Source organism: Tupaia chinensis, unplaced genomic scaffold (assembly GCF_000334495.1).
Source record: "Tupaia chinensis unplaced genomic scaffold, TupChi_1.0 Scaffold145208_1, whole genome shotgun sequence".
Taxonomy (NCBI): Eukaryota; Metazoa; Chordata; class Mammalia; order Scandentia; family Tupaiidae; genus Tupaia; species Tupaia belangeri.
In genome coordinates this window covers 2,669,789-2,695,475 of record NW_006205068.1, presented here as the reverse complement: position 1 = coordinate 2,695,475, position 25,687 = coordinate 2,669,789, and the positions used below count along the sequence as shown (strand labels likewise).

General features: G+C 48.2%; 2 protein-coding genes across 3 annotated transcripts in view; one reads left to right on the top strand and one right to left on the bottom strand.

Annotated features, from left to right (window-relative positions):
* Positions 1-25,687, bottom strand: part of CHLSN (cholesin) — a 190,232-nt gene that overhangs the window by 54,870 nt on the left and 109,675 nt on the right. The window lies entirely within an intron of this gene.
* Positions 1,316-23,739, top strand: GPR146 (G protein-coupled receptor 146). Of its 2 annotated transcripts, XR_001369692.2 has the most exons (3): positions 1,316-1,420; positions 19,739-20,912; positions 21,466-23,739. XR_001369692.2 is itself a non-coding variant. In XM_014583941.2 (2 exons), exon 2 carries the CDS (start codon positions 19,765-19,767, stop codon positions 20,764-20,766), a length of 1,002 nt encoding a protein of 333 aa, XP_014439427.1. In that variant the 5' UTR covers positions 1,316-1,420; positions 19,739-19,764; the 3' UTR covers positions 20,767-21,310. The 2 variants fall into 2 exon arrangements, 1 of the variants encoding a protein (XP_014439427.1); XM_014583941.2 differs by lacking the exon at positions 21,466-23,739 and having other exon boundaries at positions 19,739-21,310.

The following is a 25,687-nucleotide window of genomic DNA, read 5'->3' as shown; positions in this document are numbered from 1 at the left end:
GTATGCGCCCTATAGCAAAAACCTCTCCCAAACAAACAAAAAACAACCATATTTCAACAACGTTAAGATACATTTTCCTTCTTACTCTATGTCCCCAGAATTGGAATGCTTCTTATAATTTACATAATCAACAGGAATTATGTCACAATTTAATGGGAAGATTTTCTTTTTATAGTCCATAAACTACAGGCATATCTAGCATTAATAGTACCTTAGATTTGTTGAAATATATAAGTATCTGCCTCAAAAGGTTGTTCGGGGGCCTATAACAGGAACTGGTACAAACTTAAGTTCTCAGTATCAGTGTTGGCTAACCAAGACTAGTACTGGCAAGTAGATCAGCACCTAGCACCTTCAAGCAGATGTGGCCCTTTGCTGGGTCCCCCTCGCTCCAAAGACCTGGTATCTGGCTGAAGAGCAAGCTAACAGTAGGACAGAGGCTGCGGCTGGGCCGAGGGGGACTACAAATGACATATACAAAGAATGTGGCTCTCCTCCTTTAATGGGAACCAACCTCCTTCTCTGATTTGGTGGTCAGTAGTTTACTGTCAAGACAGCACAGGCAAGCAGCACCATGAAGCTGAAGGCCAGTCTGGGTATTAGCCTTATGACTGCTGACTCAACCCAACCCCTAGTCACATACCAAATCTACAATCGAGTTTGCAACCACTTGAATTTTCAGAAAGAAAAGTTCTTAGATCTTGAACCCAAATGTGCTGATTCACCATAATATTACAACAGAGTAAAATGACCTTGTTATTTCAACTTTTCCAACATTTAATCATTACAACAGCTACAAAATCAATCAGGCTGCAAATGATGCATCTTCCCTCTAAGTGGTTTTCCTGTGACCAGTTGGGTTTACAAAGAAACTCCTAAAACCAGGAAGTAGTGGGTGCATTTTGAAACTGCAAGCAACTCTCGGGCAGAAAGAGGAACAGGTGTACCTGGAAGGACTAGATTACAGCCCACCAGTTCCCTTGGAGGGCGGCGGGTCTGAGTCCCGCAGATTAGCGTGTAGCATGAGTCAGCACAAAATAAATCAACCTAGCACTGAGAAACCGCTCAGGAGGTCGCTCGGAAAAGAGCCTGGGTTTGTTCCTCCCACTGCACGAACGGCTGGTCTCAAGTTACAGAATCGGCCCCGCCTCCGCCTGCTCCAAGCGCCCGCCCAACAGCAGGGCGGGGTCCAGGACCGGGGACAGGGGCAGGGCCAGGGCGGGACTGAGGCCCGCGCAGCCCCCTGCCGCTCTGCGGCTGGGGGCGGACCCGGCCAGGGGGCGGGACCGAGGGTCACGTGTGGACACAGGGCCCAGGCGGCGTGCGCGCCGTGAGCCCCGCCGCCTCCCCGGAGCCCGGAGCTGCCCGCTCGGAGCTGCCCGCCCGGCGGCGACTGCGCGGGCCGCCACTCAGCTAGCTGGTGAGTGGGTCCCAGAGGCCAGGGTCGGGACGGGTCGGGAGAACTCTGGTCTTGGCCGCGGAGGAGCGACCCTTGAGTTGCCGAGGCTCCGCAGGGCCGGGTGATCCGCTTGGACCATAGGTCCTTGGCCCCACTGCCCCGGGCAGGGCGCTGTCCCCTTGCGGGAGGGGGACCGCTGTCCCTGTGTGGGGCCGCCCTCGCCAAGCTGAGCCCCGGGGCGGGCAGCCAGGGGCCAGGCGGCGCTTGGGTCATTAACCTGTTGAGGGCAGCTGAAGTCCGCTGCCCACAGGCGGCTCAGCACTGCCTCTACCTCTTCACATGTCCAGCTGCGGCCTGACCGTGTTTTGAGTCAGTATAGTTACAGCTTTCAGCCCCTTTTATGATTAAAATTTTCAGTTACGTTTTGGAACTATGTCTTCATGGAGACATCAGATCTGTTGTCAATGGTCTTGGACAGCTGATAAGGCATGAAAAGGTCCTTCACAGCATCAGTGGAAGGCGGTGCTCTCCAGCCTAGCAACCAGAAAGCCAGTATGGAGTTCATATTATAAACAGGGTACATCAGTTCTGTAAACTAGACATTAGCCCTGTGTAACTAGTCAGAATAGCTCATCTTTGCCATGCACGCTATGTGGAGAACGGGAGATGGTTCTATTTTTTATCTCCTTATCTAGAGAGATGTGCTTATTCAAGATTCCATCCTACTTTATTTTTATTTTGCCTAAGATGTGCACTTACTGCAGAGAGAGAGAGAAAGAGAAAGAGGGAAGGAAAAAAAGAAGTTACCTTCAATGGAACATGTGTGTTTCTCAAGCTACGTGTCCTGGACTCAAACCATGCGGTTGGCCATGTAGGATCCAGGCACTTTAACCATGCCCCAGCTGGCATTCCATTCCACTTTAACCAGCTCCTAGCCTGAGTAGCGTGACACTTGCTTTTCTTTCCCTTTTAATTTTTTTGCTACCTTCAGCATCTAGAAGATAACCATGTTCCTTCCCAGTCTACTCATGCATAATGGTGACCAGATACTCTACTGTCGTAACTGGGACATCATTAAGAGTGAAAGAAACACTATTAATAATTACACTGTGTATAGTCACAATACGCGTGACCTGTTGTATCCTTAGCTACTATAATAAGGTCCAACTGTCCAAACCAGAACCTCAAGCATCTGCCTCCATGAAGAAAGCCTTTAATGATAACTGGATTTAAAAATAGTTTCTATTTGGGACCAGCAGTTGGTGTAATGGCTATGTTGCTGGACTCCCATGCAGTCAACCACGGTTCGAGTCCCGGACCCGGTGGCTTAAACTCATGCCGAGCGCGTGTGCGTGCGTGCCCAAGATCCCAAGAGGAGAATAGAGGAGAAAGGATTGCTGCGTGACCATCCCTCCAGGGGGTGATTTCTTGCTTTCTGTCTCTCTGTCTGGCGAGCGCACACGCACAATAGCAAAACCTCTCAAAAAAGCAAAAATAGTTTCTATTTATTAGGTGCTTATTATGACTCTTCATGGCTAGGAAGTTGGGGCTAGAGTAGTGAAGCCCATTGCCTGAGGCCACACACACACTTGTGTCCATGTGTGGTCCTGCCTCTCTACTGAGAAGCAGAAATAGCCTGAGGTTGGAAGAATACAGAGCTAGGGCAGAAAGTAGATATAGAAGTTGAGTTGGTGTTCCCATAACTCATAAGCCTCAGGTTGATGAAGTAAGATATAGCTACTTAATGTAGTGATGTATGGGGTTTTTGGTTAAGATGTCAAAACTGATTCTGTCTGTTCAACAATGAATAAATAACATCCTTGCAAAGATTATGGGCTGGGGAGATATGCTTGTGCTGATTCATAGGCAGGAAGAGAGACATGCTGCCCACTGGGGCAGGGAGAGGAAGGAGCTCCTCTGGGAAGCTGCATCTTTCTAGGATGTCATTTATTTGGAACTCTGAAAAAGTAGCTGCCACCTGACCTTCAATGTCTCAAGCAATCACTTAACAATACACATGGGGGCCTGGCCTTTGGGGAAAGGAGTTATTGCCCAGTCAGGGGCAATAATTATTTTCACTGCTTCAATAATTATTTTCCTTTGCTTGCTGACTCCTCAACTCTTGAATGCTAGAGCCAGGTTTTTCACTAATCTACTTGCCTGGCTGGGCAGTTTTAGACAGCATCCATCCATGGACTCTCAAGAGCCCAGGACCCAAAACACCACTTAGGTATCAAAGAACAGAGGAGATCCAGTGTGGAGAGTAAAGTGGTGAATTTTCTCTCTAGTTTGATGTACCAAGATGAGATGTTGCTGAAGAACAGAATTCAGTCCCTCAGGAGCAAGTCATCTGCCCAGGAGCCTCCACGTGCAAAATACCCCTTGAACAGCAGAAGGGCAGGTGTCCTGTGCACCCTCCCTATCTCCCACAGGTGCACCCTGGGTCCCTTCCCACGCATGCCAATGGGAGTGCAGCTAGGAGTTTCCCCATTTTAATTAGAACCAGAGCAAACCAAGTAAGCAACTGTTGCTGTAAGGCCAAATGTGACAAGTAAAAATAACCTGGCTGGTTCCTCCCTCGGAAAGAACCAAGGCTGAGATAAGATCTGTGGCTCAGAGCACTTCCCTGCAGGTAAGACCACACCTACTTAAAAGCTGGAGTATATGAGGGAGCCATGATGGGCTGCCAGACATGCCCTGAGACTGAAATGGAGACTGTCTGCTCTCAGTCTAGTCCTTGAATTTCTGAGGAAATCTTTTTTGTTTGTTTCTGTTTTCCCCTTGGTCTGGTGTACCTGGAAAGGGCATTAGCCTCAAACTGAGTTAAGGAACAAAAAAGCTCAAGTAACTGGTACTCCGTAAACAAAAGAACTCCTGTCCCATCTTCTTCCAGGGAAACAAAGCCCATGGCTCAGGGTGCAGGGGCCCAGCTTGCTCACTGGCCAAGGAACTGGTTGCTCAGTCTCAGGCCCCCAAGAGCCCTTCCTCAAGCCAGCAAACATGCCCATTCTTTTCCATGGAGAAGGAGAAGCATTGTCTCTGTTTATGCATCTAAGCCAGGTTGCCTAGTTCACTCTCACTACTCTGCAATTTAGTACTGTAAAAGCAAAAGGCTACAAAAATCAAAACAAGCCATCTACATAATGAGCTATTTCTTATCACTCTCCAGGAAGGCACAGCATTTGTGATAGGAATCAGTATGCGTAAGCTCCCCACATTGAAAACCTATGAAAACATCAGCCTTTCCGGAGAGTCTGGCTCCTAAGAGCTGGATGTTAATTGTCGCAAAGGCCTCTGCCCATTACTACAAAAGGAAATAAGCATTCAAGAGTCATTTTCAAAGCATTTTGATTGTTCCAGAACATTCACCCAAAGTCAAGAATCTCCTGAGCACAGCAGGTACACTTCCAATAGGAACAACCCACCAGGACCTTGGCCAGGAGGCCAAGGTGCCTCCCAGTCCTTTCCACACTATCCTCTTTATTTTCAAAGTTGATTTACTGAGAGAGAGGGGGATAGAGAGAGGGGCACCAACAGGGTCCTTAGGCCATAATCTGCCCCATTCTTGGCTGGCTATGCTCAGTATGGTCATGAACCCAGGACCTTCCCCACGTGGGTCCAGTGGTATTAGAGCTGCACTACTGCCTGATGGGTCCTTGCAATTCTGTTTCCATCCAAATATAAATCTGTACAGTGTCAAAAGACCACTGTCCCGAAATAACAAGAGGTACTTCATCCCAACCCTGTCTAACTGTGGGGAAATTCTATTACTTATCTTGGGGAAAAGCCTTTGACGTCACCTAATAATCCTCTTCCGTGGTTTTCGGTCAACACTCAGACTGCCAGGCCCAAATAAAGAAAAGCTCTTCCTGTCTTCTAAGAGTTCTTAGTAGGTAGGAAAGAAAAGAAAGATGCAGTCTACATCCAGTATGACTGGCTGAGGGAGTGTGCAGAAAGGGAAGGGTTCCCAAGGGTGCCAATACCCAAAATAAAACGTCAAGGGTAAGTTAGTCTGCTGAATAAACAACAGGAAGCAAGGAAGGGCATTCTAGCCAAGGGATCAGCACATACCAAGACAAGGATTAAAAAGAGCACCCTGAAACTTGCTAAGACTTCACCCAATGTGGGGGTAGGAGGCACTAGTTCTGATATGCTCTGAACAGATGATAGATTCTCCTGATTCAACCAAGGCAAGGAAATAAATGTTAAAGTTTTAATGAGACTAGTTCTGCTACTCTGAACTGGGTAATTCCTCTTTGCTGGTTTCTCATTTCTGCCAGCTCTGTGCCTGTGCCTGCACTTTCTCTCATACACATGCAGATCCCAGTGTCCCCAAGATTCCCAGCTGGCAGTCTCCTGTCCATCACCCGTATTCACTGTCATCCACAATCAATACCTTCTTCCTGCCACACTCATGGCAACCCACTCCCATTGGGACTCACTGTTTAGTTTTTTAAAAATTAATTAATTATTATTATTTTAATTTGAAGAGACAGAGACAAAGAGAGAGAGAGAGACAGAGAGGTAAAGTGAGAAAGTAAGCCACCAGGTCCAGGACTCAGACTGTGGTCAACCACGTGGGAGTCCAGCGCTTTAACCACCACACCACCTGCCAGCCTCCCTCACTGTTTAGTTTTGCCCTAAATTTTAGCAAGTTCATTTAATTGAGTATAGAAGTCACTATTAACAGGCTGGTTAATACCATTTTGGGCTCTTTGTAACAGGCTGGTTTATACCATTTTGGGCTCTTTGTAAGTAAGGCACAGGAAGAAAGATCAGATTAACAGGCATCTAATAGCTGCCCTGAATGTGGCCTTAGAGACGGGCTGGTGAGAGGCTCACTGGGGGGGAACCCTGCATAGACTCCTTGAAGCAGCATAGGGCCTGAAGATGTTTTAAGTTATGAACTGAAAAGAACTAAGACTCTTGCAGCACATTCCTATTCCCAGCTCTACGTTCCTTTGAAAACGGAATACAGGCCAGAGAAGCAAATATTTATGCTCTAGCTTGATACTAGTGAAACATCAGGAAATTCATTGTTTGTGTTGTTATCAAAGCCTGAACTCGGAACACAAAGACTTTAATGCTTTGCAAAGCCTCTACAGTCTGACATTGTGTGCAGCATGGGCAAGTTATTTACCAAAAAGGATATTTTTCCTTCAAGGTTTTTTGCCATAGGGCACATGCGCTCACCAGAAAGACACACAGAGAGACAGTGAGAAATCACCCAGGGGGATGGTCACGCTGCAATCTCTTTTTCTTCATTCTCTTCCTTGGATTTGGGGCACACGTGTATACTTGCACCGTGCTTGATTTTCAACCCACCCGGTCCAGGACCCAAGTTGTGGTTGGCCATGTAGGAGTCCAGCATTCCACTATGCCACCTGCTAGTTCCCAGAAGATAAGTTCTTTTTATTTTTAAAGAATTTTTAAAAAAGAATTATTTAACTTTATTTATTTATTTTTAATTTGGCCAGAGAGGGACAGAGAGAGAGAGAGTGAGAAGGCAAGTTGCCAGGTCCAGGACTTGAACCATGGTCAGACATATGGGAGTCCAGCACTCTGAACCACCATGCCACCTGCCAGCCCCAAGATGAGTTCTTGAAGCTATTTTCCTCTACATTGACTCTGATGCCTGCACTCTCTCTCTCAGCTAGAGTTTACATTTGGCTTGTCTCTTGGGCCCACATTGTCATTCATACCCTCCCCTATGGCTTCCTCTTTACATGTGTCACTTACCAAAGATTCTGAGTGAAAGGTCACACAATAGCTTCTTCTGCCCTTAGTGACATTTGGAGAGGAGGCTAAAGATCTGAAACCAAAAGTTCTGTATCTGTAGTCATCCTGACACCAGGGACCAGCCAAAGGCTTGGCAATCTTTGTATGAACAGATTTATTTAATCACCATCCTAACACCAAGGGACGAACACATTTAGCAAGTGTCAGGTACCCTTTTGTACTTTACATGGACTGATTTATTTAATCCTCCTAACAATCTCATGAGGACTTTACTAAATAAACTTGGAGAAAACAAGGCACAGAGACTAAGCTACCTACCCAGCCAAAGGCACACAGCTTGTAAGCTATAAGACTGGGATGCAAGTCCTGGCAGTCTGACCCAGAGCCCAAATTCATAACCACTTCCTTCCTAGGAAGACTAAGGTGAGTGTAGTTGTTCTTAATGCACTTTATGCTAGCGCATGTGGTTTCTCACTAGCTCAGTTCTCTGCAGACTTTCATGTAAGCAGCATCCTTCATTGTGGAGTCCCTATTTTAAAGTTCCTTCTTACAAGATAGAGTGAGTTAGGGCAGGGTTAAGTCAGGGTCTAAAATCAGAGCTGCATTTTCAGGGTAAAAGAAAACTACTAGGACTAGTGTTATTTTCTTTTAAACACCTGCTGCAGAATTCTATGACACAGACTCAGAAGCCCCATACCTGTTCAGGTCACAGGTATGGAGCCCTGACTAAGGACAGCCTGGCTGTGTACCTGTTTCTATCTCTTCCATTCTATCAGCCAGGCCTGGTAGTAACTACCAACTAAGCCCTCTCCTTTCCCCCTAACTAGCGAGAGCTGTGCCCGCTCTTCTGGTGCCCTGCTATTCAGGACCCAGCCCTTCCTGTTCTCTCTGGCCCAGTCAGGCCATGGAAGGGCATCCCCCAGCAGGACTCCATAGGCCCTTCCTGCCAGCGTGCAGACTTGCTGGCCAGCATAGGTGCTTTAGGACAGGATCATGTAGTGGAGCTCTGCAACCACCCAGAATAGCGACCAGCACCATTCTCCAGGCTGTTGTGCCCCCAGAATTGCCTGAGGCCAGCTTTTGGCACAGGAATCCTTGGCTAGGACAACTGCAACAGAGCACACTGGTTAAGTGACTGACAGCTGTCTGACCGCAATCTCCCTGGTGCTCAGGGGCTATAACTGTACATGATAAAGAAACCAAAGATCCCCACAATGCTTGTTCAGGTCTCAGGGCAGGGAAGCACCTAACATGGGTCAGGCACGTCCGCGGAGAGCTGCCTGGGTGGCTGCTCAGGCCAGCATGGGGCTGCTCTCTGATCTCACCAAGGATCCTGTTCCATCAGTCCTTACAGGTTGGGGAGTCAGACCTTCTTGGGTTTACCCTTTCCAAGCTGTTCCAGTCTCGCTATTCCCTGTGCCTACAGCACAGGTCTTTAACAGCCATGTGTGTGAGCTGCCACCCTGGATGATGAGCGCCCTCAGAGGAAACAATGACCACCTCAGAGCTTTCCTGGGTTAGAAAGTTGTGGGTCTAGGAGAACATCTTGAAAACACTCCTTGGAGCCCAGTGGAGGTGGAAAAGACTGACTCCACCTTCCATTCATGAGGGCATCTCTAGTGGATGACTGCCATCCAGATGACACACAGGGTCCCCGGTGGAAGATCAGAAAGAGAGAGAGCTCCTGAGAAACTGGGAAGGGACAGGGAACACAAAGGGTTCCATTCCCTTGGCCTCCTAGTAGACCATCAGAAAGAAACCAAACAACCACATGTATGTCTTCAAGACGTTATTAATTAGGTCTTGCTCCATCACAGTGGAGGCGACTATCTGGTTACGACGCCGTACTGATGAGCAGAGGGAGGGTGGCCTGAGCTTACCCCACCAGTCATGAGCATAGCACCATACATGAGCCATCACAGTGCTGCCTCTTGACCATTTTTTTTTTAATTTTAAAATATAACTTTATGTATTATTATTATTATCCAGTGTGGAGAGCAGTCAAGTTGAAAATTATTCTTTTAAAGGGCAGAAAATGGGGGAAGGGGAAAATGGGATGCAAAAGGAATGGGGAAGAAGGAAGTGGAATGTAAAGAGAATAAGGGAGGAGAAGTCGGAATGCAAAGCGGTTGTTTTTGGATGTAAATCGACTGAAGATGTGAAGATGACTGGCGCCATAGAATTTCTCTGATCTTTTTTGGGGGACAATTTGATAAATGCATGTGACTTCCTGTAGCCTGATACTGGGAAGTATGGGGTATTGGGTATTAACAACAGGAAGACAACCATTGACAACAGGCAGATACTGCTTTCGTATGTAGATGCTTCTCAATAGCCCTGCTAGAGTAGCTTAGGAAGCGCTTTTTTGCATGTGTCTACAGGCCACATGTTTTAATCACATGTTTTCAGCTTGGCTGCTCTCCACAATCCAGTTTGATCAGAGAGAGAGAAAGAGAGAGAAAGTGAGAAAGCAAGCCGCTAGGTTTGGGACTCGAACCACAGTTATGTGGGAGTCCACCACACCATCTGCCAGCCTCAGCAGTTTCTTGGCTTTGCTGACCTGAGCCTAGCTTCTCTCTAAAGGGAGGCTGCTAGGGTCCAAGAGGCAATCTCTTTGAGCTTCAGGAGAAACAATCACACCCTGATTTCTCTTAAAGGCTTCACATAGCCCTGTGCCACAAAAGCAGCATATGGGCAGGTCTCAGCACTTTCCTGTCATACTCATAAAGAAAAAGCTGCCTCCATACCTTGAGGCACATGGTCGTAAATCCTGTCCTCTGATTTCTCTGTATGAAATGTCATGTCAAGGGACCAGCAGATGGCATAATGGTTTACATCGTTGGACTCCTGTGTAGTCAACTGTGGGGGTGGAGGTCAGGATCCAGTAGCCTAAAACTCACGCCAGGCATGTGTGCATGCGTGCCTAAAATCCCGAGAGGAGAATGGAGAAGGGATTGTGGCATGGCCATCCCCCAGGGAGTGATTTCTCATTTTCTTTCTGACTCTCCAGTGGGCACATATACCCTACAGGAAAAAAAAAAAAAAGAAGAGGAAAAAAAGAAATGCCATGTTGAACCCACTACCTGACACATGGCAGTGTCCAGCTCCATTCCCTTGCTGCTTGAGCAGCTAGCTGCCTGGAGATAAGATAAGAGACTGAGCCAGGTGACCTCAGAGTCGGCTGAGGGGCTCAGTTCCCACTAGACCAACCTGAGTAGGGAGCAGCTTTCTGCTTGTGCCTAACAAACTGGCTTGGACACCAGCAGCCTCTCTCTGCCTCAGCCAGGCCAGCCCTCATCCTGCCACTGCTGGCCTCACAGACCTGGGACCTTGCCTTGAAGCTGTGAAGTCTGTCCTATTCAGATAAGACCAGTCAGGCGGCTCTTCCATACCAGTTGCCACTAGACTGGGAAGGCAGTGAGCAGGTGTTAGACTGGTCCCTGGCCTCATGGTGAGCACTGCTTTATGAATGGAATTTTAAAAAGAAGAAAAGGAAAAAGAAGGTATATGAGTCACATTTTTTTTCAGTTTGCTACAGGGCATGTGCACTCACTGTGGAGACAAAGTGACAAAAAGCCAGAGAGCAGAAGGAGGGAGAAAAGGGGTATGATTACTAGTAGTCACGCCTCTTCTGTCTCTCCTGCCCTGATTTAGGGAGGGAATATTTCAAGCTGCCAGACTCAAACTTTGATACTGGCCATGTGGGACCCAGCTCCCTTAACCACTATGTCATGGGGATGGCCCAGTGAGTCACATTTACCACTAATTTTTTTTTTTTTTTTTTTTTGAGAGAGAGGTTTTTGCTATAGGGTGCATGTGCTCACCAGAAAGACAGAGCGAGACAGAGAGAGAGAAAGCAAGAAATCACCCCCTAGGGGGGTATGGTCATGTCGCAAACCCTTCTCACTCACTCTCCTCTCAGGATCTTGGGCATGCACGCACATGCGCCCGCCATGAGTTTAAGCCACCAGGTCCAGGACTCGAACCGTGGTCGACTACATGGGAATCCAGCGATGTAGTCGTTATGCTATCTGCTGGTCCCTTACTTTTTTTTTTTAACCACTAATGAATTTTTGTTAGGAAAATAATGTGATTGTTAACTGGGAATATCTTGGGTAGCCAGAGGCCCATGCCCTTGGTTTCAGCTCCTTTTACCTTCCAGTAGAGACATTCAGTGCCTACTTCACACATTACACTGGGATCCCTGCAGTCCCTTTCTTCCTGGCTCAAGGGTAGGCTGTCACTTTGGCCCTACAGATGTCCTGAGACCTGGTGAGCCTGCTGCTGCCATTACTAGGCAAAAGTACAGCTGCAGTGCCAGGAGTACCCTCCTCTGTGGACCAAAGCTGATCTGCCAGCATCCCGGCTCAACAGAGCAAATGCTGCATAGGAGGCAAGAAACCCCAGGCACCATCTCTGCCAGGACCCCTAGGGTAGTTAGTGGGGATTTCCCCCACAGAGATCTGTGAGGTGGGGAAGAGAGGCACTTGGCCTGTCCTTGGATCCTCTGGAGCAGCCTCCAGGAAGATGCAAGCACCCGGAGTCAATGCATGACCACAAAGCTGGAGCACAAAGCTAGCTGCAAAGATAAGCATGGAGTGAGGTCATGGAGCACTGAGCTCAGAAAAGCACCTTGCTATAGGCTACGGACCCCATCAGACAGAACAGAGAGATCTGGGAAACAGAACCAGGAGCCCCATGGAAGTGAGACAGCTGGAGCTAACACCAGAACTCACCCAGTAGGTTGTGAGGAGCAGGACACAGCTGCCAGAAAGAGGATAGATAGCAACAGGTGGGGCTGTAAGGGAAGCAGGGGTGGAGGTCAGGGTTGGCCCAGGGCCCTTACCTCAGAAGGGCTCAGTCTGTGGTGCCTTGTATGATGTAGGGGTGTGGACAGCACTGAGAGTGGGTGGCAGGTCCTAAAGAAATCATGGAGGAGGGTTTCGGGGATGGGAGAGACCAGTTGAAAGAATGGAAGGAAGGTGGTCAAACCAGGCAGCTCGGCTCTAGAGGAGTAGGCCTAGAGGAAGAGAACAGAGCAAGGGTACAAAAGAGGGGGAAGAGGCCTCAAGAGAGGTCTGGCTGAATGGTTAAGGAGGTATGGGCTCCTCATTGACTTTGACCCCTTCTGCAGAAGGTAGGACCTTGAGAAGGTGGATTGTTAATCCTGCCATCTGACAGAGAATTCAAGTACAAGCCCAAATGTTCCCACCTCAAGATTGGACCAAGGCCCAAGAGAGATGGCCCCAGCCATCTCTCTCCTATCTCTGCAGAGAGACAAAAATGCACAGTGAGACCCTTCCTGGAATCTTAAACTGCATGGACAGATTTAGACATTCACCTGCCAGGCAGCCCAATTAAGAGGCTACTTGGGGGAAGCATCCTCTTCCAACCTCCACAGCTACCACCATCTGGTCTCAAGCTCCTTTTGCTCTTGAGGAAAGTTAAGAGAGGGCTTGGCTAACTGGAAGGAGAGTCCAGCCAGGTCCTGAGGCCTGTGTTGGAGGGCAGAAGTCAAGCCATTGTTCTCAGGTTCCAGGAAGCCCTTCTTCCCTAAACAACCTGAGAACAGGAAGTCTGTATAGAGAAGGAAATGGAGGACCACAAAGAAGGAACCTGAGAAGGCAGAAAAGTCCCAGTAGCTCCCTCCTCAGCCTCCTGCCCAGGGCCACTGAAAATCACTTGGATCACCAGTGCCTGGTAGCAGGTCTGGGCAGGCCATGCAAAAGCAATGTCCAGCAACATGGATTCTTTATGGAACACTTGAGTTGTGATGTGTGTGACTCAGCTGCAAGGATAGGAAGCTTGTGTCACTGACTGGCCTGTGACAGGCAAGGTGGAACACTTCCTGGTGAGGCTTAAATTCTAGGGTGTAGCCTGTTGCTCCCCAGCTTTCACAGCATCCCATGTCATGCTTGCTCATCCCAGAGCCAGGGCTAACTCTCTCCAGTCAAGAGTGCTCTTACAAGGCCTCAAGCTGCATGTCCTCAGAGGGACTCCATCCCTGTGAGCCCTGCTAGAGAATGGGCTGTCTCAGAAGGTGTGACGCAAGTTTCTGTTGACTCTGGCCAGAACCTTCCTCCTTGACAGTGGAGGCACTGCTGACCTGCCTGCCCTCACTGTCGTCCTTTCCATTCCTTTCACCCTGGATCCTAACACAGATGAGAGGTTTCTTTATTTCAGCTTCATGAACATACTCCACAATGCCAGCCTATGGAGCAATCAACTACACTTGTCATTTTGCCCCCAAGATCCCTAAAGACTACCTAAAGAAGTGTCAAAACAAGAAAGCGCAGAGGTCAAGCAGTCTCCTGACACACATTGTCTCTTGTGGCACTGTACATGCGTGCAACAGCAGCACAGGTAGAGGCTTCATCCTGAGGGTCATCATGCAGGTGGAGGTGGGACTCCATGGACAAACTTAGACATTCATCTGTCAGACTTTCTTCTCCCAAGAAAGTCATTTTTCAGACTGACTGAAAGTGAATGCAAATTGGTACCTTTTAGCTTATAATCTTCATTTGAAATAAAAATTACCCTTTTAATTAATATTTAAGAAAAGTGCATACAGAAGCTACTTCTAGGTTATAAAGTTAAAAAATTCTTCAATATTTAATAAGCCAGTAAACAGAAATGTACTCAGATATATTTAAACTATACCTAGTGCTGAGAATCACTGCCTCCTTCCCTACATGCCCTGATGGCATGCACTCTCAAACTAAGTGAGCTAGGGCCACACTAGCACGTGAGTGCATGAAGGAAATTCTAAACAGATTTCATTCCACGTGATGATCTCCCAAGAATCGAGCCATTCTCAGCCTTACGCTGCCACTTGGCTCTGGCTGCCCTTCTGTCTGCCCTACTTCACCTCACGGCAGGGTATTAGCAGTCCAGGCAGTGCCTGCCTCAGCTCACTGCGTGCACAGCTCACAATTGGAGCAAGCCTCCAAGCGCAGCGCTGGTCCACCTACAGGTTGACCCTCAGGCTGAACCTCTGTACCCGTGCTGCTATTGCACGTGTGCACAGTGACATTAGGGACAATGTGTTGGGAGGCTGCTGGGCACATGCCTCCCTCTTTCATCTTTTCCTGCAAAACCTGCCCCTCGCTACCACAGTGACTCCAAAGAGATTTCTGTGTCCCACGGTCCGAAGAGGAGGCGGCCAGGATTTCTCTGTAGCAGACTCTTGGCAGGGTCCAAATATTCTGTCTTTAGTTTCTACAGACAAATATCAGTTCAGTTTATTTCCTCAAGGAAAAAAAGAACTTGTAACCAAACTTCTCAACTGAGTGACAAATCCTGCCAGTCTCACCCAGACCTGCCCCCAAGGCACCTGGACAGGACACTGTGCACAGACCCTGACAGGAGCAGGAACAGCAGAGGAGAAATACGGCCACAGCCTCAACCATAAACCCAGCAGCACCTAGAAACCTGGACATTTACAAAGTCAGGAGAGGACAACGTGAAATGGTAGATCTGACAGTGTTGTGTTGTCCAACCTCTGGTTTCTTGCAGCTGGCTGTAAACAGAGATAGGGAGGGGCCGCTGTGCCTGCCAAGGGAGGCAGAAACTTTGTGAGCAATTTACTAGAGGAAAACATGTGCGTTTCCACACTGGCACGAATGTGTGTGCTGGTGTGCTCTCTCATACGGACACACACATGCACACTCACAGGAAGCCTGTGCTACATGGCTACTGCTGATAAGGAGCCTGTGGGGCTTCCAGAGGAACAGGACAGATCTGTTCTGGTCCCTGGCAGCTGTCTCTGCCCTGTGATGCTGCTCACTGACGGCATCTGGAGTTCACGGAACTAAAAAATGTGGGACACAAAATAGAGAGGTAAGAGGCCAGGGGCTGGTGCTGTGAGCTGAATGGGTAGATGAGGGCCGGGGGAGCTGACCTGTGTGGCAACAATGGCTTTGAATGATCTGCCACCAGCAGGAGCCTCTCCAGACAGTGAAATGAAAGGGCCATTTCACTCCTCAGTGAGCAGGAGCAGGACTGAGTAGGATGTAGCACCTACTAGGTCTGCCAGAGAAATGTGGCACAGCTGGGCCAGGCACTTCTGGTAAGCAAGCCCAAGGTGACACTTGTCACACGGTGTGAAGGGTCTTTCCTCTCAGAGGAACTTGCAGTTCTCACATCCTTTGTCCCACGTTGAAGAGGTTCGAAAGGAAATAATGTAGTAAAATCTTAGACAAACCTTGAGGTCCCTGGAATCAGGAGAGGACAGGCTGCTGTTGGGGTAGAGACACTAAGTTTGGTGACATCTGCCTGCAGGTGGCCACAAGATGCACAGTTTCCTGGGAATTCAGGCCAGTGGGGAATGGTAGACAATGAACCGGTAACTGCAGGCTCCTGGCTCAGCCTCCAGAAACTGCCCAAGTCATACAGCTTCGCAGTTTGTAGCCTGGGTTGCAGATACACCGGAAAGATCTCGTCAGCTAGACAATGGCCGCTGGGGCAGTTCAGAAGCCAAGATAGGGGAGGAACAGCAGCACAGAAAAGAGAAACAGAAGGAAGGAACTAGCCATTGAATCGGCTTGGAGACAGAAGGCCAGGACAGCCTCCTCTGCTCATGGGAAACCAGCAGCTTCTTACTTTACAAATGGGCATGTTCTGGGCGTGGGTCCAATCTACCTGGTGTTTATACCATCTCCCAGCCCCTTGAGCAGAATTGTGCCCCGCTGGCATCCCCAGAGGAGGTTGCCTTCCCAGCTCAGGAGGTGCCATCTAGATGTTCAGTGAAGAGATGGATAAAATCAGAGGGTGAGGACAGTGGTCTGAGTCTAAGGACCTGTGTCCACATTGTGAACGAGAGCAAACACTTCTCCTAGGAAAGCTGCACCTGGTACTTGGGGGTGGGGGAGGCCAGCCCTACCTTCCGTCGCCATCTGACTCTCATTATCTAAGGCTGTCGGATAGCATTCACGTGAGTTGCATAACGTCCACAATCAGTGCCCCGCCCACCTGCCTCTCAGGATTGTGGTCATGCATCTGAATGGGAATTCCTGCAACCACTCACCTGCCCACTGCCTTTGTGTGTCTGACTCTGAAATATGTAGGTGATTAGATTGCTGCTGTTAGGGACAGTCCTGTGGGACAAAGTCGCTGGTGCTGTGGGCCATTGGCACCTGCAGACACTGCTGCCTGAGCAAGGTCTAAGCGCTGGACTCATCTTCATTTTCTTCACCATGAACCTCCTCACTTCCTCTTGATCCTGCTCCTGTACCAGCCCATGTATGTGACTCCATCATCGCTCACTGTCCTGGCCTACCATGACGTGGCAGATGTCATTCCACACTGTAGGGTGTGTCAACAAATGAGGGACAGGCCACTGCGTGGTTGCAGAGCTCCTTGCAACTGGCAATGGTGGGTGGTGGGGACTAGCACCACCAGCAGCAGCCTGGCTTTCTCGCTTTGCTCCTGTGCTCCGTGAAACAAGAATATTTGCTTTCTGTGGGTCTGTTTGAGATGCTTTCCTTTTTATTCTGAAAGTATGAGGTCTAGTTGGAACTAACTACACTTTGAATATAAGGTTTCCCCCCCAGAGAACTGGAATGTCCAGTTCTTTGAGAAGACAGAGTTCTTTCTTTGTATTATGACTTCACCTGCCAATTTTTCATTCAGTTATGGCAATACTGGTTGTATCCCTGAGTTACCCCTCTCCCCTCGACTCCTGCCCCTGTCTGGAACCCAGGCTCTGCTCTCTCACCTGCCAGGAGAGAGGGCAACCCAGGGCTGACCGTCCACACAGAGCATCTCTGAGGTCTGAGCACTCAGACATCTGGTCAGCTAGGAATTGCAGTGCTAGGCCCATCCACTCTAGCTGAGACAGTTCATTCAGGTTGGGCCAACCATAAGGTACACCACACTTTGTCTCAGAGGCAGACGCTAGGCCCCTTCTCTGGTCTCTATCCTACATGTCACACACCTGCACCAGAGCAGTGGCTCATGGTGCGCCAGGGTTGGTCCTTGCACGTGTGCGCTCATCTCTGTTGTCTTCCATCTGGGTGCACAGTAGCGCCCGTACATGTCAGTTACAGCAGGAGAGGGAGACGGGTGGGGTCAGCTCATCATGTGGGGATTGGTGGTACAGGGTAGGGTAGATTTTTGGCTCTGGAAAGTATCACTGATGCCAAGAGGTAGCAGTCAGTTGGAGACTTCCTGGTAGAGAGAAATACCCCCACATTTTGCCTGCGGCCTCTCTGGAACATGAGTAGATACAGGAGAAGATGTGAAGCACTTCCTCCATAGGAGTGTCTCAAACGAACTATCCATTACTCATTTCTCTCTCCATTACTCAGGTTTCTCTCTGTCTCTCTCTCTCTTTTTAAAAGGTTATTGCCATAGGGCATGTGTGCTTGCCAGAGAAAGAGAGCAAGAGGGAAAGTGAAAAATCATCTCCCAAGGGGGGATGGCTACACTGCAATCCCCCCTCTTTCGTTTTCTTAGGATAATGGGCATGCGTGCACATGTGCTCAGAGTGATTTTCAAGCCATGAGGTCTGGGACTTGAACTGTGGTCGGTCATGTGGGAGTCCAGTGCTATAATCTCTACGCCACTTGCTGGCCCCATTACTTACATTTCTTTCTTTCTTTCTTTCTTTTTTTGTTGCCAGAGGGCATGTACACTCTGCAGAGAAAGAGAGCAACCCCCTGTAATGTTCATTTTGTAAAACTTTTCCGTCCAGTTCTCCATTCTGTCAGGATCTTAGTTGTGCACATGTACCCTGCCTGTTTTACAAGCCACTAGGGCCAGGACTCAGATCAGGTTTGGCCATGTGGAATCTGGCTCCATGTGCGTGGCTGCGTGGTTGCAGAGCTCCTTGCAACTGGCAATGGTGGGTGGTGGGGACTAGCACCACCAGCAGCAGCCTGGCTTTCTCGCTTTGCTCCTGTGCTCCGTGAAACAAGAATATTTGCTTTCTGTGGGTCTGTTTGAGATGCTTTCCTTTTTATTCTGAAAGTATGAGGTCTAGTTGGAACTAACTACACTTTGAATATAAGGTTTCCCCCCCAGAGAACTGGAATGTCCAGTTCTTTGAGAAGACAGAGTTCTTTCTTTGTATTATGACTTCACCTGCCAATTTTTCATTCAGTTATGGCAATACTGGTTGTATCCCTGAGTTACCCCTCTCCCCTCGACTCCTGCCCCTGTCTGGAACCCAGGCTCTGCTCTCTCACCTGCCAGGAGAGAGGGCAACCCAGGGCTGACCGTCCACACAGAGCATCTCTGAGGTCTGAGCACTCAGACATCTGGTCAGCTAGGAATTGCAGTGCTAGGCCCATCCACTCTAGCTGAGACAGTTCATTCAGGTTGGGCCAACCATAAGGTACACCACACTTTGTCTCAGAGGCAGACGCTAGGCCCCTTCTCTGGTCTCTATCCTACATGTCACACACCTGCACCAGAGCAGTGGCTCATGGTGCGCCAGGGGTGGTCCTTGCACGTGTGCGCTCATCTCTGTTGTCTTCCATCTGGGTGCACAGTAGCGCCCGTACATGTCAGTTACAGCAGGAGAGGGAGACGGGTGGGGTCAGCTCATCATGTGGGGATTGGTGGTACAGGGTAGGGTAGATTTTTGGCTCTGGAAAGTATCACTGATGCCAAGAGGTAGCAGTCAGTTGGAGACTTCCTGGTAGAGAGAAATACCCCCACATTTTGCCTGCGGCCTCTCTGGAACATGAGTAGATACAGGAGAAGATGTGAAGCACTTCCTCCATAGGAGTGTCTCAAACGAACTATCCATTACTCATTTCTCTCTCCATTACTCAGGTTTCTCTCTGTCTCTCTCTCTCTTTTTAAAAGGTTATTGCCATAGGGCATGTGTGCTTGCCAGAGAAAGAGAGCAAGAGGGAAAGTGAAAAATCATCTCCCAAGGGGGGATGGCTACACTGCAATCCCCCCTCTTTCGTTTTCTTAGGATAATGGGCATGCGTGCACATGTGCTCAGAGTGATTTTCAAGCCATGAGGTCTGGGACTTGAACTGTGGTCGGTCATGTGGGAGTCCAGTGCTATAATCTCTACGCCACTTGCTGGCCCCATTACTTACATTTCTTTCTTTCTTTCTTTCTTTTTTTGTTGCCAGAGGGCATGTACACTCTGCAGAGAAAGAGAGCAACCCCCTGTAATGTTCATTTTGTAAAACTTTTCCGTCCAGTTCTCCATTCTGTCAGGATCTTAGTTGTGCACATGTACCCTGCCTGTTTTACAAGCCACTAGGGCCAGGACTCAGATCAGGTTTGGCCATGTGGAATCTGGCTCCATGTGCGTGGTACTTAACTGCCATGCTGTGGGGCCAGCCCTATGCAGACTTCTTGCCAGATAGGTCAGGGATACTCCCTGTGGCCACTGAAATTACTGCAGTATCATTAGCCATAACCACAGCACCCAAGCTCATTTAAGACAGCCATTTATGATGGTAACTTCATTCTTAAGGAAAGCACAATTGGGACAGAATGCTTTTTTAAAAAGGCCAGTAGTCTCTAGAAGTTCTAAGCCAGTGGACCGTACCACCTCTGTATTTCTAAGCTGTCCTTGGCCTCTGTACTAAAAGAGTAGGGAAGTGAACTGACTCTTATTCCTTCTTTTCACAGAACCACGGAGCCTGGGCCAGGCCACCATGTGGGACTGTGGCCTGCTCAATGGGACAGGGCAGAGCGCAGACCAGGAGGCCTGCCAGGACCTGCACCTGGGGCTGTCAGTGTTGGCGCTGCTCTACCTGGCCGTGGGCTTCCCAGTGGGCCTATGCTACAATGCCCTGCTGGTGCTAGTCAACCTGTACAACAAGCGCAGCATGACCATGCCGGATGTGTACTTTGTGAACATGGCTGTGGCAGGCTTGGTCCTCAATGCCCTGGCCCCTGTGTACCTGCTGGGCCCCCCCAATGCCCGCTGGGCCCTATGGAGTGTCAGCAGTGAGGTGCATGTCACACTGCTGGTCCTCTTCAATGTCTCAGCTCTGGTGATCATGTACTCCACCACCCTGCTTAGCCTCGACTACTACATCGAACGCGCCCTGCCGCGTACCTACATGGCCAGTGTGTACAACACCCGGCACGTGTGTGGCTTTGTCTGGGGTGGGGCCCTGCTGACCAGCTTTTCATCCCTGCTCTTCTACATCTGCAGCCATGTGTCCTCCAGGGTTGTTGAGTGCTCCAAGATGCAGAACACAGAGGCTGCTGACGCCATCATGGTGCTCATTGGGTTTGCAGTGCCAGCCCTTGCTGTTCTGTATGCACTGGTGCTCATCTCGCGGATCCGGAAGGAAGACACACCCCTTGACCAGGATGTGGGGAGGCTGGACCCTTCAGTGCACAGGCTTCTGGTAGCCACTGTGTGCACACAGTTTGGACTCTGGACGCCTTACTACCTGACTCTCCTCGGCCACACGGTTCTAGTCTCGCAAGGGAAGCCTGTGGATGGGCACTACATGGGGATAGTGCACTTTGCTAAGGATTTGTCGAAATTCTTGGCTTTCTCTAGTAGCTTTGTAATGCCACTTCTTTACCGCTACATCAACAAAAACTTCCCTAACAAGCTCCGGCGGTTGATAAAGAAAATGCACTGCGGGCCCCGGCGTTGTCCCCCTGACCAGACAGGGGTTCAGCAGGTGATGACGTAGACACAGTCTGATGCTGGGACCACCTGAGCTCACGGAAGCAACTGTCACACCTGGGAGCACTGAGGCGGTGGCAAATGAGCTAAGGCTTCTGCCCTCCTCCCTCCTCCCACTGGGGTCTCTCATCCGGGAGTCAAGATGACCACGAGGTAACTGAAGTTCAGCTGGATGCATAGCACTTTGTTTCCTTGGCCACTAGAGCGTGTTCTTCCCCAGAAACAGATGTGCTGAGGCAAGAACAGGACAAGGGGTGTTTTTCTTGAAGTATTCTATGTGTTTCCCAAAAAGGCCAACTTCAGGCCAAGGCCACGTTCAAAGCGACAGGTCGGCATGTGAAGAATACACTGCGTTCTTAGTACTGACCTGCTCTCTCCTTCAGGTGTGTGCATTTCTCCTGAGTACACATCTCGAAGGCCCACGTTCTCAAACTATTATATTTACCTTCCGCCTCCTCAACATTAAGCTTTCTAAATGAAGTGATGAACACCTAAAGCCAGTATTTATACTTTGTTTGCAATGTTAAAATACTTGATTTCTCCCTCCCGTTTTTGTTTTTGGTTTTGGTTTTGATTTTTTTTTTTTAAAAGATGTTCAACAGAAAATTAAAATGAAGGCGACAATACAAAGGCCTGCCAGGAGGAGACTGGGTGGATGGATGCTGCTGTCACATGCTGTGCTGTTGGTGATGCAGCTATGCACGAGGTAACTGAAGTTCAGCTGGATGCATAGCACTTTGTTTCCTTGGCCACTAGAGCGTGTTCTTCCCCAGAAACAGATGTGCTGAGGCAAGAACAGGACAAGGGGTGTTTTTCTTGAAGTATTCTATGTGTTTCCCAAAAAGGCCAACTTCAGGCCAAGGCCACGTTCAAAGCGACAGGTCGGCATGTGAAGAATACACTGCGTTCTTAGTACTGACCTGCTCTCTCCTTCAGGTGTGTGCATTTCTCCTGAGTACACATCTCGAAGGCCCACGTTCTCAAACTATTATATTTACCTTCCGCCTCCTCAACATTAAGCTTTCTAAATGAAGTGATGAACACCTAAAGCCAGTATTTATACTTTGTTTGCAATGTTAAAATACTTGATTTCTCCCTCCCGTTTTTGTTTTTGGTTTTGGTTTTGATTTTTTTTTTTTAAAGAGATGTTCAACAGAAAATTAAAATGAAGGCGACAATACAAAGGCCTGCCAGGAGGAGACTGGGTGGATGGATGCTGCTGTCACATGCTGTGCTGTTGGTGATGCAGCTATGCACGGAGTAAGGACGGCAGGCCAGCAGGGCCTGCCACAGTCACACACAGGAGTTATTAAAATATTTTTTTAAGCATCAGGGATGTGGCTGGTCTTAAACAAGGAGTAATTAAGTAGCAACTGAAGCTCTCTCATCTACTAAATGTACTTGAAACCACCTCCCCCCCCATGACTCCCAGATATCAGCTGATTTTTCTTTTTTCACTATGGAGCTTTCTAAATCAGTTTCCCAAACTGCAAAACTAAAGAATATATGAAGAAAGGGAAAAAAAAGTTAGGATATCTAACTTAATATTGAAGCTAAAAGGGCCTCCCCTGGGGAAGAGGTCTAGATGTTGGGGGAAGAGTCACTCTCAGTTCAACAAGAAGGGACAGGACACAAGCTGGCTACCCAAGATGGCCAGGGCCCAACATCTCTCCTTTGCTTAGATCCTCTATGCTTACAGGGACAGATAGCCCAGATGGGCCTGTTGCACTCAGAGATGCATGTGGATGTCAGCCAGAAGGTGGTGCAAGTGAGGCACCTCCCTCACAGGCCAGGCACAGAGGTGTTGGCAATCTAAGCCAATTATTTGCCTCATCCACCCAGCTCTAGACATTCTACCATCCCAGTTTTTGTAAGCCTCCTCAAACTGTCCATTCACCTCTACCCAGTTCGCTAGGACTAAATTACAGGCCCATAGTCCCCCAATCCTTAAACCCAAGAAGGCTGTGAAAATGAGATTCCCCAATGCCAAGTTTGCAGCAGATTCATTTGCTAGCAAGTCCTGACTGAAATGATGTGAGGTACTTTCTTGACCTGCTGTTTCTGAAGGAAGGCTAATATGACTGTGGTGTGCTGCTGGCTCATGGTATTCTGAGATACATGATACATATACAGCATATTTTTTTTCTGACAACCTGAAAACATCTGAATTCTGAAATATGCCTGGTCCCCAGGACTGCAGAGCACAGCTCTGCACTTTGTGGCCACCGTACGTGGTGACCTCATACTCGTCCTGGTCTCTTGAGGAATTTAGTTATGAATTAGTTGTCCTATTTATTACATTTGAACCATAGCTCCTCAAAGCATGAGGTGACTGAGTTAGAGTTTGCCTGTGAAGTATGATGAAAATACACTGGACACTATAGCTGCTGCTGTGATAACTGCCCTAGTAGCTGTGACATGCTGAGGAGTCAGCTTCCTTATCTGTAGACTATGGGGCTAAATGGAAAGACAATTTTCTGAATTGTTTCTGAAATTTCTGCTGAAGGTATGCCAGGGTCTCATTCAAATCTTGAAAGCTGCAGCCTGACTTTCCTTCCCGAGCACAGAGCTGGCCATTTCTCTGAGGTACAGTCTCCAGAGTTTCCCATCCAGTTGTTACACTTGAAAACCTAGGTGTTCACTGAAGAACCAGTACCGAAATCCAGCCTGGCCCGACAGTGGATGGCTTGCTGGTGTTTAACTCTGCCATTCTCTTAGAAATGAACAGGCCTGGGGGCAGGATCAAGCCAAGGGCAGATAGACTTTCTAGTCAGTAGAGGAAAAAGGATCTAGACAGGCATGACCAGTTTGTGGTGGTGGTGTCATGCTGAAAATAAGAGACTCTTCCTTGCTGCTATTTCCTGCACCTTTTGCCCAGCCAGAGTTCCTGGGAAAGGGGCAGATGTCACAAACAGATCAGAATAGCCACTGAGATCTCTCTGACCCTGCCTCGAAATACCACTACCCAACTAGTCTGCCCCAAGTAAAGGAAGGAGGGGGCCTAAAATCACTTTCTCTCTCGCTCTCTCTCTCTCTCTCTTTTTTTTTTTTTGCCATTGGGTGTGTGTACTTACCAGAGAGAGAGAGAAAGGTCGCAACTGAGCGAAAATGAGCGGGAACATGAGAAATCACTCCCCAGGGAGATGGCCATGCCACAATTCCTTCTCTATTCTCTTGAAATTTGGGGGCAAGTATGTATACGTGCCCGGCATGATCTTTTTTTCAAGGGTCCAGGTCCAGGACTCAAACCATGGTCCACCATGTGGAGTCCAGTGCCTTAACCACCAAACCACCTGCTGGCTCCCTAAACAACATTTTTCCTTTCAAATTTCTCAGCAGCTTTGGGTACAAACTGGCTAATTCCTAGGAACCTATTGGGAGCTAGGACAATCCTTGAGGTCCCACCCTCACATGCATTTCAGCTCCCATACCCTACCCTGTTGGCGATAGAGTGGACTGTGGATGCCCAGCAGCCTGGCCAGGTCTGTTTAGTGGAGTTCCATGCTTGCTGTGCAGACCCGTGCCCACTGCCGGAGATCCTCAGTGTGCAGTGTGTCCTCTCTGCTTCCTCCCACTCAGGACCCTGCCTCCTCTTACCTCCTCATCTCCCAACTCCCACCAGCATCTGCAGCTAATTCTGGTAATGTTGTATAACATACTTTTCCTCCAACACTTGCTTATCTATATTCTTGTGCTAAAGCTAGTAAACCTCACGTCTCTTACCTTCTCTGTATGTTTAATTCCCTATACTTCTGCCACATAACCAAAACAAATGGAAAGAATTGAACTAGTCAAGAAGATAAAGAACTATTTGAAAAACCCAAGGTAGATTGTGAATTCTTGATTTATTCACAAGTGTGCAAGATGCCAGGACGATAGGTTTTCAGAGTTTTATGTTCAAGGGTCCTTAGTTTTGCTATCAATATCAACATTTCTTAACTCTTAGAATGTAAAAATAAACAAAACAAAACTTTTTTTTTTAAATGACAGCACTTGCATGTACAAAGCAGAGCATCAGGGGGGGGAGAGAGAGAGAGAGAGAGAAGCACTCTTGACAGGGTCTCATGCTGCAGTTCCTTTCCCCAGCTTTCCAGCTCCTGAGGATCCTGGGTGCCAGCGTGTGTGCATGGCATATTCTCAGGCTGCAGGGATTTGAACCCACAGCCAGCCATGTGCTTCCGGCACTGAAGTCCTGTATGTCAGAGACATACTAGACTGACTGCACCACCTAGGCTGGGTCTATGATCTTATTTTTGTTAATCTGCAAAACACCTGGTCATGCTTCATTAGTTAAGATTTTAAAAAGTGCATTATATCTTAGATTTGTTTCATGGAGGTTATAAAATTTGTTGAAAAGGCAGGTACATTAAGAAATCAACATCTGTTCTTTCATAAAAAGCATATAATAAAGGATAAACAACGAACAAATTTAGAAGCTAAATTACATATCAAGATACTGAATTTAAAGCCAGTTGACAAATTTGGGAGGCTTCTCATTTCAAATTTGTTAAATACTCTCCAAAGACAGTTCTAAGAATATGAAAAATAAGAAGCTACTGAAGAAAACCCCACACATTTGGAAACTAAATTATTTGATAGTTACTACTCAGTTTCTGAATTCTTAAAATTTGTACAGTAGCAATCCCATCCAAGGGGGATACATTCCTACAACAGATGGATGTCCAAAGCTACAGATAGCAGCGACCCCTATATATGGTATGGTTTTTCAATATGCTATGAAGTGACTAACAGTCAGTAGTGCATACGGCAGATACACTGGACAGAGGGAGTCACATCTGGGGCAGGACAAAGTGGGATGGCACCAAATTTCATCACTTAAGACAGCACAATTTAAAACTTATGAATTGTTATTTCTGGAGTTTCCCATTTAATATTTTTGGACTCTAACTGACACAGGTAACTAAAAT

Bases quoted from the DNA above. Each gene is read 5' to 3' on its own strand.
- GPR146 (XM_014583941.2), top strand. From the start codon at position 19,765: ATGTGGGACTGTGGCCTGCTCAATGGGACAGGGCAGAGCGCAGACCAG.